Consider the following 12,790-nt stretch of genomic DNA (forward strand, 5'->3'; position numbering starts at 1 on the left):
CGGCGTTAATCCCGCGCAGCTGCTACAGAACATGAACGGTGGAGGCGGAGGCGGAGGCGGGAACATGATGAACATGAACCCGAACGCATTCATGAGTGCGATGAATGGCGGCATGAATGGTGCGTGCGCATATCGTCAATTTTTAGAATGCGCCAACTGACGGCGACGTCAGGCATGAGCAACATCAACCCGGCGCAAATGATGAACATGATGAACGGCGGCACGATGAACCCGCAGAACCTGATGAACACGAACATGGGTGGCTCGAACGCGGGGATTATGAACGGGATGGGCAACATGGGCAGCATCAACCCTGCCGCGCTGATGGCGGGTGAGTCATCGTTCGCGCGCATACATGCAGTGTCTGAAGACAGTACAGGCGCGTCGTCACCAACGCACCAGAACCAGAACTTCAACGCGCAATTCAACCCCTCGACGAGCCCGACGGCCCCGCAAGCGCAGATCGCCAGCATGGGCAACCCGGCGTCGCCCTCCCACCACAGCCCCCAGCAAATGGGCTTCCCCGGCGGGCAGGGCCACAACGCGGGCGCGCTGAACGCGACGGTCATCCAGAACCTGCAGAACCTCGGCATGACGCCGATGCAGATCGCGCAGCTCGCGCAGATGCAGCCGGCGGACCGCGAGCGCACGCTAAACCAGTTCAGGATGATGCAGATGCAGCGCGCGGCGATGATGCGCGAGCAGCACGGGCAGCAGCAGGCACAGCAGCACCACATGCAGGGCCCGAACGCGAACATGGGCGGCGGACAGGGCATGGGCATGGCCTCCGCGCAGCAGATGCAGATGCAGCAGCAGGCGCACGAGCGCTTCCAGCAGCTCTCGCAGGGCCAGTATGAGCAGCAGCGCCCGTCGTCGGCCGCATCGACTGGCTCGCACTCTCAGAGGCTCGCACAAGGGCAGGGCCAGGGCATGTCTGCCGCCCAGCAGCAGCAGCAGCAACAGCAGTTTCAGAATGCACAGAGCAACGCGATGCTGCAGCACCAGCACGCGATGTCGGGTGCGGGGCCTTCGGCGATGATGCCGCCGCCCACGTCCATCCCGCCGCGCCCGTCCACCGCGACGTCCCAGCGCCCGCAGCAGCCGGGCGCGTTCTCCGCTCCGAACGTCGGCGCGAATGCAAATGCGAACCGCGGCGCGCCGAGTCCGAGTCCGCGTCCGGGCACGGGCGGCGGCCCGAGGGCGACGCCGAGTCCGCGCCTGCCGTCCGGAAATCTGCCAGGCGTGGGGACGCCGGTCCCGATCCAGCCGCGCCCGATGGCGGGCACGCCGGGGCCGGCCACAAGACCGGGGACGGGCATGTCGGTGCATGGGGCGGACGGCCAGCAGAAGGCGCCGAGTCGCCCGACGACGGCCACGGGCTTTGTTCAGCAGCATCAGCATCAGCAACAGCATCAGCAACAGCAGCAGCAGGCGCAGGTCCAGCAGGGGCAGAATGGCAACTTCCTGGGTATGGGCCATCCGAACGGGGCGCTGCAGACGCCGACAGCAAGGTCTCCTGGCGGGTTCCCGGCCATCGCTCCTGCTCCGGCGATGCCCGGTTCGCCGACGCGCGGCGCGAAGCGCAGGCTCGGAACACCCGTCCCCGGCCAGCCGCAACAGCTCCAGCTCCAGCCACAGCCACAGCAGATACATCCGCCGCCACAGACCCCGCATCTGCCGATGCCGTCGATCGCCAACGTCAACATTTCAGCAGGTGGCGGCGGCACGGGTCTGACAGGCATGGGTATCATGGGGAATGTCGGCCCCGCTGGTTCGCAGAACGCAGCGGCGAATCTGGGTGTCGGGATGGGCCTGCTCGGCGGTGCTGGAGGCGGGATGATGGGTCCTCCGGTCTTGCCGCGGTCTACTAGTCAGGGTCAGATACACCAGGCGCATGGCGGCGACATGGGCGGGATGGGTATGGGCATGAATGCAAATATGAACGTCAATGGCGGTGCATTTCCTGCTCCTGGCATGACGCGCCAGCTGTCTGCCGGGCCAATGGGCGTGAACCCAAACTTCCCTAGCGCCCCGACCCCCGCTGCTCAACTCGGGCTCCCATCGACCACCGGACTGCCTGCGTCGTCTCCCATGCACGTGCCGGGCCTCGGACAAAATGGGGCTATGGACACGATGGGGCCCTCCCGCGCGATGGGCGCTCTCCCTAATGGTGTGGGCCTTGGGCTGGGAACGTCCGGTCTCAGCGGGATGGGCGGAATCGACGTGCCTATACCCCAGACGCCCATGCAGCAGCACGCCCGCCAGACTTCGCAGCCACCCATCAGTTCGCCCTTCCCGCACGGGTCCTCGCCGATCGCAGGCCCTAACCTGTCGGGCGCCGGTTTGCAGAATGGCTTGATCGATCGCAAGCCCAGCGAGGGCCTTGGCACTGCTGCAAACGCGCAGGACAACGCGGCAACGAAGACGGCCAACGGTGCGTCGAACGCCGCGCCCGCGGTGCCGCCGGCTCCTACCGTGATACCCCAGCTCGCGCCTCTGCCTGCTAATGTCCAGCTTGACCCGAAGGTGTCGCGCGTTTCTATTGTGCCGCTTAAGGACTCGGCTACCCTCATACCGCCGCTCACGGAAGACCAAATCGCCGAAATCAAGACGTACATGAAGATCGACAAGGAGTATGAGGGCAGATACAAGCACATGCGCGAAAAGATGACGGACGAGTTGCGCGGAACGGTCGGAAAGCCTCATGCGTGGTGGGAGAAGGACACGACTCTGGAGGACGGCCGCATGGGCATGCGCAAGCGACAGGATAAGTTTTCGCTCACGGGTCAAAAGCACTTCAAGGAGCGTGAGCTGAAGGAGCGGCGGAAGGCAGGCAAACGAGAAGGGTTCAAGTTGTACGTTGTGACGAGACCACTGTATTTGAATCACTCACTTTCAGTGCCCTGTAGGCCCCGCAGACTGCCATCAGAAGACGCCAGTCGTATCGAACAGCTCGTGCCCATCCGGCTCGAGTTCGACGTTGAACACCACAAGATGCGCGATACTTTTGTGTGGAACTTGAACGGTACGAATGCCATTCGTTCGTTGTAGATCCACGCCCCTCATTTTTGCCGTAGACCCCATCATTACTCCTGAAGTCTTCGCTCAGTCTATCGTGGACGACTATAGTCTCGCTCCCAGTTACCATGTGGTCATCACCAAAGCAATTCAAGACCAGCTAAGCGACTTCAAGGCACACTCTACCACATTTGGCGAAGACGGCGTCGTCATTGCTTCGGATACTAATGACATCCAAATGGGTAAGTTGGAAGGCCAGGACGCCGAATGGTGGGAAACATGGCGCAAGAATGTCATCTCTGGGGTTGTGTATAAGCAGTCTAGCACACGGTCAGACACCCGCAGTCGTAAACGACGAAAACTTGTCAAAGAGGAGGCCGTCGACCTTGCCACGCTCCGAGGACCGGATGCTCCTATGATCGTTGATGATTTTGATGAGGACGAAAGTTTCCTCAATGAAGATATGCGAATACTGGTCAAGGTGAGTCGCCGTGTCTCTTGGGCTTCCTCACCTAATATGTACGCCTCTGTAGCTCGACATCGTCGTCGGATCTCTGAAGCTCGAGGATCAGTTTGAGTGGAATTTGGATAACGATGACCCTTCTCCAGAGCAATTTGCGGAGATATATGTCAAGGACCTTGGCCTTGGCGGGGAATTCAAGTACGTGTCGTACTGCAGTGCATATAAGTGTATGTTCATCCTTGAACACCCTCCAGGACTGCGATAGCGCACTCTATCCGCGAGCAAGTGCAAATATACCAGAAGTCGCTGTTTTTGGTAGGACATCCTTCCGATGGCTCTGCAGTACAAGACGACGATCTGCGGATGTCCTTACTTCCTTCTCTGACCACCGGTGCCCGTGCCATGGACCAAGTGGCTGCATTTACCCCCATACTGAACCCGTTAAGCGACAGTGAGATCGAGAGGAACGAGAAGGAGCGCGAAAAGGAGCTGAACCGGCGGAGAAGAAAGACAACTCGTGGTAGGCGAGGCATCGCGCTTCCTGACCGGGAACCTCCCAAGACGTTCCGCACGCCTGCCATTGGCTTCCCGGAGATCGATGCAGCAACTCTCGCTTTGGTGAACGCCGCTGCTGCTCCTACGTCACGGCGAGCGGCAGCTGCTGCCGCGTCGCTCACAATCGCCAATATGGTGGCTTCAGAGAACGGCACTGTTGTGATCCCTACGATGCAACCTGCGCCCATGACACCAGCCGCTCCTGCAGCGCCGAAGGAAAAGAAGCCGAAGGGACTCTTCAAGGCACCCTCATATCCTGCCAGTGTACTTCGGCCTCGAGCGAGCCTCAGAGGGCCTACTCTGTCAACCTTGGCCGATCCTTCCACTTTTCTTCCTCCCATTGAGGACGACTTACCAGCGCCAAGTAGTAGTGGTGACAAAGGTGCGAGGGTGATGCTACCAGCCAAGCGCGCAAAGGAGCTCGAGCGAGAGGCCAAGGAAAAGGAGTATGCCGATGGCCAACATGCAAACATGATCAATGGTGTTTGGCATTGCTCTAATTGTGGCTGTCCGGAGAATATCGCGGTGGGTCGCCGGAAGGGTCCTTTGGGGGACAAGTCACAATGCGGCACCTGTGGTAAGCTATGTCCGGTAAAGTCGTTATATCTCCCATTCGCTCACTCTATTCAGGTAAATTCTGGCATAGGCATCGCCGGCCTCGGCCAGTGCAGTACAATTCCGATGCCGAATATCATCGTAACCTTCTTCGGGAAGCCGAGCAAGCAAGAGTTGCGGCCAAGCGGAAACGTCCTCAAGTTCCGGTATTCGACGACCCTCCTCCAGAGACTCCAGCAGAAGATGCTGATGTCGAACCTGAAACGCCCACGCGCCCCGTATCCGAAGTATGGATCGAAGTCCCACCCGAGGAGTCGTCCGCACGTAGTGAAGCAGAAAGAAGGGCGCCAGCGTCTCCTATGTCTACTACCTCAAGTACTTCAGAGTCTCCTCTTGCCCAGAGGATCACCAGGCCAAACGGCGCCGTTCATTCCATGTCTGCACCTCCGGATCCTGTCCTGCAGGAGCCTCAGCCTGATAGTAGACCGACAGTGGTCGCACCTCCCGCAGGTTCTCCACCTCCTCCACGCCCGTCAGCTCCGCCGCAAAACCATCAGCCCACGGTAAGTAGTTTTTGATAAGCAAAATACGGATAAGGCATAGATAACCAACGCACAACAGGCCGCGATTCCTCCGTGGTTGAACCAAGCCATGACGGAGATGCACGCAAAATACCCGGACGACAAATTCGAAGTGACACTCCGGAAAGTGGCCACGACAGGAACGGTTGAGTGGCGAATCAAGTGTTTGGATTGCCCCGGGAAGGTACGTATTCTTGGTTGCCATGCCGCGAATATATGAGAATTTAATGAGCACACCTGCGACAGCTCTACACGCCCGGGCCGGGTGAAACACTGCAGAATTATGAGGTGCATCTGCGGAATCGTCAGCACCGACAGAAAGTCAACGCCCGGCTTGGGGTGGCACCGCCCCCATAGCGGAGGAGGCGAGTTGCATAGTCTATATATTGCTATCTGAACTGTGTTGTTTTCGTGTTAGCTTGTCGAGTCGTACTTATATTTCCATCCAATGTATGCTAGTATGCCTTTATCTCTCAGACCAGTTTGTGGATCCTGAGCGACTGAACGATTCAACCCTGTCCTTGCCCATGCTTGGTGCTCATCCGCTCCACAAATGATGCTCTTCCGAAGAAGATCCGCAAAGCAAAATCGAGAAAACAAAGATGACTTAGATGAGTATATGATAGAAAGATGCGACATGCAAAGCATCACAACGCAACACGACATAGGCACCAATAATACGAACTGTCGTGTACATGCACATGGGTCAATACTCATACTCGTCCTCGTCAGAGAACAGATACGCTCTGCTTTCATCCTCGTCTCCATAAGCCCCTGGTGGTGCTGGATCGTAACCGTCGCTCCACGTCCCTTGAGCATCGGAAATGTCCTCATTCTCATCGTCCTCGTCTAGTCCGTGTTCATAACGAGAATGGGGAACCGAACCATCGTCGCCATATATCTCCCTGAATGATCAAGCCGTAAGGATCGCTGAAGCTAACACATAGCGATGATACATACCGCTCTCGTGCTGCAACGATATCCGCCAAGTCACTACGAAATATCAGGTCAGCACGAACACTATGAGCGATAGTATGTATCCTTACCCATCCTCTTCCTCTTCCTCCGCGAACGCCTCGCGATCGTTGCCCTCTTCCTCGTCTGAATGAATGACCAGCTGTGTCGCACGTCGCTGAACGCGCCCTGGATGTTGAGCAGGCGCGTCAGAAGCCTCCTCCTCTTCCTCTTCTGAAGACACAACTCGAGTTGCAGCACGACTCCCAACACGTGCGTTGAGGCTGCGAGAGCTCTCCTCGTTATGATCGTCATAAGACGGCTCCTGCTCCGGAGTCCACGGCCGAAGTAGCGGATTGTACAGCCACGTAGGCCGTACATCGTCCTCATCGTCAATAAAGCTACTCTCATAGCTCCCGTCCTCCTCACTATCCGCGCGCTCGTGCTCCTCTGCTGCCTCGCGCACTGGCGAATAGCGCCGGCGGCCACGTCGCGGCGGCAGAGCAACATCGTGACCCTCGTCCTCGTCGGATCCGCTATCGCGACTGACGCTTCCATCTTCGTCGTCTTCCGAATAGCCGTAACCCCATCCTAATGCTCCTAGCCCGCCAAGTGGACCCATGTCGATCCATGCGGCCCCGAGATCGCCATCGTCGTCCCACAGCTCTTGGTGATCATACTCAGAATCGTCATCAGCGGGGTCTTGCGGCCAGGGCAGGTGGCCCGTGTACATGCGCCCGCAGGACGAGCAAAACCCATCCCAGATCTCATGCAAGCAGTCTTCGCAACGCCACACCCCGCCATCGTCTGGATCGTGGATACCCATTGTCTGGCGCTGCGCGTTGGTATTTGCTGCTGTCGCCCTGCGAAAAATGTTCTCCCAAGGGTCTGCGTTGGTATTCGATGACTCGGCCGCCGGTGCAGGCGCGCTCGCGGGTAGCTCCACGAGGTCACTGCGAACAATGGCATTGACCATGTCCTTGATAGTCCATATCTCCACTGGCCTCTCGGTGATAATCGCGCGACAGTGTGGACACGTCTTCTTGCGCATCCAGGGTTGAGTTGCTTCCTCTGGAGGGATATCCGCGGGAGGAGCGCGGAACCATGACAAAAGACAATCATAGCAGGCGGTATGTCCGCACGGCGCGAGAGCATACGGCCTATGCATGAGATCAAGGCAGATCTGACATGTTAGAGATTGCTGCAACGTCGTGAGGAGCGCGGTATGTTTTCCGACGAGCTGACAGGGGTGGCTTTAGTATGAAGTACGGAGAGAACATGATGCACATACATCAGTCTTCGCAGTTAGCTGTGTGGTGAGATCCGTAATTCCGGCGGCACTGCCCGTGGGCGGACGCTCAAGTTCTGGAGAGGCCCTAGCCTTGCCCTTATCGTTGGTCTGGAAGAGTGGTTCATGCATGAAAACAAGGATGCAGAGAATGAAACACTCACAGATATTTCCTTCGGTTGAACCTCAGGACTCTGACTGCCCAATGTCACCGAAGATAGTCCCACTGACGTCTGGCGGCTAATTTTTGGGAGTAGAACGTCTAGCAACCCCGCTCGAGGAGAAACTGACCGACGCCGAGCGGTTGGAGGCTCTGAGCGAGTCCTCGAGTGCCCTGCGGCTTGTGCAGTGACCGCGTTGAGCGCTCCTCCAGCGCCAAGTAGGACATTCTGACTCTGAACAATCGATTGCTTGCGCTTGCGCTTACGCCTCTTTTTCTTGTCCTTGTCCATCGTTGTGCGCTTCTGGTCGATGTCGATGAGACTGTCTGCATGTCGGGGTCGCTTTGCCTCTCTTACTCTGCTTGTCTCGCGTTCACTCGTGTCCTCCGAGTCAGAGAGAATGCGCTTCGACTTAGAGACTTTCGAGGGGCCAGCGTTGTGTGTTTGGGCTGAAGACATCGCAGATGTTATGAAGAGTTGGAACGAAAGCCTGCTCGCAGGACTCGCGCAGACGCCCAATAGGTGGTCTTACATCACGTGTCCATGAGAGTATACATCCAAATCAAGGCACTCATGGTCGCTGTTGGACACAGTGAGCTCGGTGCTCTCTTCGGCGTATGATTCCTCGTGCTCGCCGGTCACTGCACAAGCTAGATTGCTGTGCGGCTGATTCTCATATCTGCATTTGTCTATACCTCGCCTGTTCTTTCTAGACTTCTCTTGTCGCGCAATGCGACCAACACAGTTCCATACCGACAACGCCAATGTTGTCGTCCGGCCCAACCACGTTCAATTTGATCATTTCAAAAGCCCTCATCTGAGCGATGGCCCTTTGTCTCTCCTCTACGGCCACGGTTTGGGTGGCTCTCGCTGGCAGGCACTGCGCATTCAAGTCCCAGACGAACACGCACCGAGCTATACTGCGCAGCTCATCAACCAAGACGGCCTTTCTCCCCTTCTCGTACCAACGCACGATACGCGCTACGACGAAGCACATTGGTCGAATGTGCTGCCCAGCACCCAGCAGGCCTCGTCCCCACGCCAGCGAGCGGGCTTCCCGCGTAGTATTAACGGTCTTGAGTCCATGCTGCTTTCGCCCATACTCTCTGATACCGGTCTAGCATCCCCATCGCTGCCTGTCCTCTCACCGCATGCGACCGAGCGTTCGAGGCGGACAATTGCTCGCAAGCGGAGGCGTCTGACCGCTCCGGCATTTCTCAATTCACAGACCTCCTGGCTCACGCTGTACTTCGCCTTCAACCTCGGCCTGACTCTGTACAACAAGCTGGTTCTGGTCCAGTTTCCATACCCTTATACACTCACAGCGCTGCATGCCTTGTGCGGAAGCCTAGGCGGGTGGGTGCTGCAGCATCAAGGGGCGTATGTTCCTGCTCCATTGGCTGCGAAGCACTATACTGTTCTTGCGGCGTTCAGCGCATTGTACGCTGTCAACATTGCAGTCAGCAACGTGTCATTGCAGCTCGTGACGGTACCAGTAAGTCGGAGTTTATGCAACCCGCTTGCCGAAATTCACCGTACAACAACTCCAGTTTCACCAAGTTGTGCGAGCAGCAACACCCATTTTCACCACAGCCTTATCATTCCTGTTGTTCGGCACGCGGTATACCAGACTAAAGCTCTTCACTCTCATTCCCGTCATGTTCGGCGTCGCTCTCGCGTAAGTCCGAACACGTTATTCCAATCAGTTCCTACGCAGTCCGCTTATTATGCAATGCAGGACATATGGAGACTACTACTTCACAATGTGGGGGTTTCTCCTCACACTGTTCGGCACATTCCTTGCGGCGGTGAAGACTATCTACACAAACGTCTTGCAGTCTTCTCCCCCGCTCGCTTCCAAGCCCACGCTGCCTTCGCCCCTAGAGAAGCTACTTCCTGTGCCACCGCGCCTCTCCCTACAACCACTCGACCTTCTCTCCCGTACATCACCCTTCGCATGTGCACTCTGCATCGTGTACGCCTACGGCTCTGGAGAGCTGTTGCAGGCGCGCGACTCGCTCGCGTTCGGAAGTACCTCGGGCTGGTTCAAGCTTGCCGTATTACTTGGCAACGGCGCTATCGCGTTCGGTCTCAACGTTGTCAGCCTGAGCGCAAACAAGCGTGTGGGTGCGCTGAATATGACAGTCGCCGGTGCGTCTCTGGCCCTTTAGCACCGTGGTCCCCGTCGCTCAGCTGTTCTTCACGCAGCAAATGTGAAGCAAGCGCTGACTATTCTGTGTGCGGTCTCGCTCTTCCACCTGACGATCACGCCATTGAATGCACTCGGGATTTGTATCACCCTCGCAGGCGGGGCGTGGTACGCGTGGGTTGAATACATTGGCAAGATGGAACGAAAGCGCGAGCAGAGCCGGAGGGCGCTGACATCGGCTGCGGTGTCTTGAAGCATGCACATGAATCATGGACCTCGAGACGATATGGACTCATCCCGCATTTGTGTTTGTATTACGCACAGTTCAGTTGGATTGGCTTTGTATTAATCAGTACTTGACAGTTCTACAGATACGTCTACTTAATTTTCAGACTGCGGAATAATCCTTCACGTTCTTCTACGCCGCGTGTAGTTTTGTCCCCTGAATTGCACTCGAATTTGCAGGTTTTCGAGCTGTCATGCTTGAGGTCGACCGCTACCCGCAGAACGAGACCTGCATAACGTCCAAATGACCCGATTTCCGCTAAAGTTCAATGTGCATAAATTGCGCACGAACGACGTCTATCGTTCCTAACTGCGTCATTGTGAGGATAGCATGCAAACACGTTTTCGAAGCAGTCTTCACAACCTCTGTGGGCTTCGCTCCAGTTCCTCGTACCCACGACACTGGGTCAGATGATGTCTCCCCTGCAAAGAGCGCATGGGTTTCCTATTGAGAAGCGTATGACAGCCTGGTTCTTGAGACAGGATCTGCGCTCAGACGTACCACATCGCCCGATCGCGCACATCGTTGATCGGCCGGGAATACAACCAGCGATCGAGTACTGGGATCCGCGTGGGCAGGTTGTGTCGCCTTGTTGGACCTGGGAATAGACCTTGGGATGGCGGCGGACACAGGAAAGGGATGCGCGTAGTTTGTGTATAGCTGTGTGGAGAATGAATATATGATTACGACCTGATGTCCCTGGAGTGAATTTGACCGCTAATCGCTCCATGAAAGAGATAATCGGACCACACACCGATCGTTCAAGCTGCCTATCAACGACAGACGAGAAGCTCCCAATCCATCCGGCATACCCCACTCCCATCTGCGTTGATGCAAAGCGGTAGAGCAGACTAATGCGAGAAGTGGTCGACGCCCGCCGAGTGCAGGTTCGGAGCGACACGTCCCTATACAGTCCTGACGTCTGATTCGCCCTCAGGGTAACCTGAGAAAAGTCACTGGAATTGAGGTCTTTTAGCAGTCTGGAGTATTGTGACGAAGACGCCGTAGAGGTCAGCCCAAGCGTAGAGAACGAAAGATGCCCATGAAAAGACAGGACCTGTTAGAAGATGACGCAGGGGGGATGCTCAACACGCGCAAGGCAATACAGCAAATGCATGACGGCACGCACCAGCTTGACGATTGCTAAGATCCCTGCTGTGCCGCGGAGAGGAACATGACAGGTCATGAGTTGGCTTGGAGTTCGACGGGCAGGTACGTTGCATCTTGTCCCATGGCAAGTGGATCGAGAGCCTTCACGCCCTTAGCCATTGTAAACGCCTGAGCAGCGTTTCGCATCCTACAGCGCCACACCACGCAGATATGGAGTGGAAATGAGCTGGTAGACAATGGAAGGCCATAAACGTGTTCGGCGGACCAAGGGCCATATGTCCATGGCTGTATGAGGCGGGCGCAAGGGGAATATTAGGAAAGCATGTCGGTGCACAAGGGGGAGTATGATGGTGTGCACAATGGAGACAGTGTGCATGCACAACGCAAGGACTTTAGCGACCGTCCGCTTGATGGATTACCACCCTCGGACCCAGAACGACCAGACAAAGCAACGACTGCCGCGCGGGCATATGTTGTCATCATCAATTGATGGCCGGTCTCGTGCGTGAGGGACATCGTGGATGAGCCCACCAGTAGTGAATTCACAGAGTAATTCATGAAGCACAGTGTGCCCGCCCTTACGGACATGGATGCCGGGTCTGGGGTACAGTCCCCCTGCCCAGTATCGCTAAGCGATGGTCCACCTATGTCCAGTTAATCGTGAGCATTCTCAAAATGAACCGCGAAGCAAGTTCTGTACGTACGCCACGACGCTGCATCGATGTCCGAGGGTTTCCTGTCCTGGCACTCGCGCTGATGCACGAGTCCAAGGCAAATCTTGAGGCCGATATACATGCACCAGGGGATCGGAGTCAAGCGGTGATATCTAAATGATACTCGATGCATTTTCCGTCAAGCATGGCAAGCTGCAACATTTTTGCCGTCGGATTCAGCTATGTACGTCAATTTGTGTCGTCAGGTAGGGTGTGCGGCATTGTCTGCCGGGCCTTCCGAAAACTGGCCTTAAAATATCGAGATCGATAGCCGACCGGTGCGGTTGACGGGTTACGGACCCTTGTACGTATGAGTGTCACATCGAAAAGGGGGGCAGAAGACATGACGTCTATGAAATCGCTGGCCATGTAGCCGATAGTATGTTCCAGACCAACGCCTGGACAGTTGAATCAACTGTCGCAACTGGCATAGTATGGACTTATTCGCTAGCTAGCCGTACAAATCAACGAACACACACCATTATCTCGTCAGTATCTCCTTAGACTCGCAATATGGGTAAACACACCAGTGCGAGCGGAACGTTCGATTCTCTACGGTTAGAACATAAGACGGCGGCCTTACAGTAGACTGTCCAACCTTTCGCATCCCGATCCGAAATAGACAGTCAAGATGCAGACGATGGTGTGCTTGCCAAACATCAATGGAGAGACTGGCAACGACTGGGATAACGTCGATGAACGGATGTCTTCGAAAACAATGGAAAACGTGACTTTGCAGTAAATAGTAAGTACTTGATAAGCCAACGGCGCTAATAGCCACCTGGCACTATCGAAACTCCGATAAAGTTGAACATTGAACCTTGATCACCAGTACCCACTCAATTGGCGAAACATTAAAACAAAATGGGATGAAATCAAGGGAAACCTCGTGTCCGAGCAAAACGACGTGACAGTAAAATTGACAGTCATCACCGGCATTGCACAATTCACCAACTT

General features: G+C 56.2%; 4 protein-coding genes across 4 annotated transcripts; 3 read left to right on the forward strand and 1 right to left on the reverse strand.

The window, feature by feature from the left end:
- Positions 1 to 1,275: 1,275 nt before the first annotated feature.
- POSPLADRAFT_1153775 (hypothetical protein) lies at positions 1,276 to 3,051 on the forward strand (the record flags this gene model as incomplete). The annotated part of the gene is made up of 2 exons (XM_024486774.1): positions 1,276 to 2,855; positions 2,910 to 3,051. 2 exons carry the CDS (start codon positions 1,276 to 1,278, stop codon positions 3,049 to 3,051), a joined length of 1,722 nt encoding a protein of 573 aa, XP_024335063.1.
- A 1,117-nt stretch (positions 3,052 to 4,168) lies between these two features.
- On the forward strand, positions 4,169 to 5,529 carry POSPLADRAFT_1049498 (hypothetical protein; the record flags this gene model as incomplete). Its single annotated transcript, XM_024479763.1, has 4 exons — positions 4,169 to 4,613; positions 4,667 to 5,154; positions 5,213 to 5,356; positions 5,419 to 5,529. The coding sequence occupies 4 exons, from the start codon at positions 4,169 to 4,171 to the stop codon at positions 5,527 to 5,529; spliced, it is 1,188 nt and encodes a 395-aa protein (XP_024335064.1).
- Positions 5,530 to 5,762: 233 nt separating this feature from the next.
- On the reverse strand, positions 5,763 to 8,034 carry POSPLADRAFT_1071407 (hypothetical protein; the record flags this gene model as incomplete). The annotated part of the gene is made up of 6 exons (XM_024482443.1): positions 5,763 to 6,077; positions 6,133 to 6,165; positions 6,219 to 7,366; positions 7,418 to 7,525; positions 7,579 to 7,654; positions 7,706 to 8,034. 6 exons carry the CDS (start codon positions 8,032 to 8,034, stop codon positions 5,879 to 5,881), a joined length of 1,893 nt encoding a protein of 630 aa, XP_024335065.1. The 3' UTR covers positions 5,763 to 5,878.
- A 625-nt stretch (positions 8,035 to 8,659) lies between these two features.
- Positions 8,660 to 9,977, forward strand: POSPLADRAFT_1154292 (hypothetical protein; the record flags this gene model as incomplete). The annotated part of the gene is made up of 5 exons (XM_024486836.1): positions 8,660 to 9,070; positions 9,126 to 9,253; positions 9,314 to 9,404; positions 9,465 to 9,726; positions 9,784 to 9,977. 5 exons carry the CDS (start codon positions 8,660 to 8,662, stop codon positions 9,975 to 9,977), a joined length of 1,086 nt encoding a protein of 361 aa, XP_024335066.1.
- Between the last annotated feature and the right edge of the window lie 2,813 nt (positions 9,978 to 12,790).

Source organism: Postia placenta, assembly GCF_002117355.1.
Source record: "Postia placenta MAD-698-R-SB12 unplaced genomic scaffold POSPLAscaffold_15, whole genome shotgun sequence".
Taxonomy (NCBI): domain Eukaryota; kingdom Fungi; phylum Basidiomycota; class Agaricomycetes; order Polyporales; family Adustoporiaceae; genus Rhodonia; species Rhodonia placenta.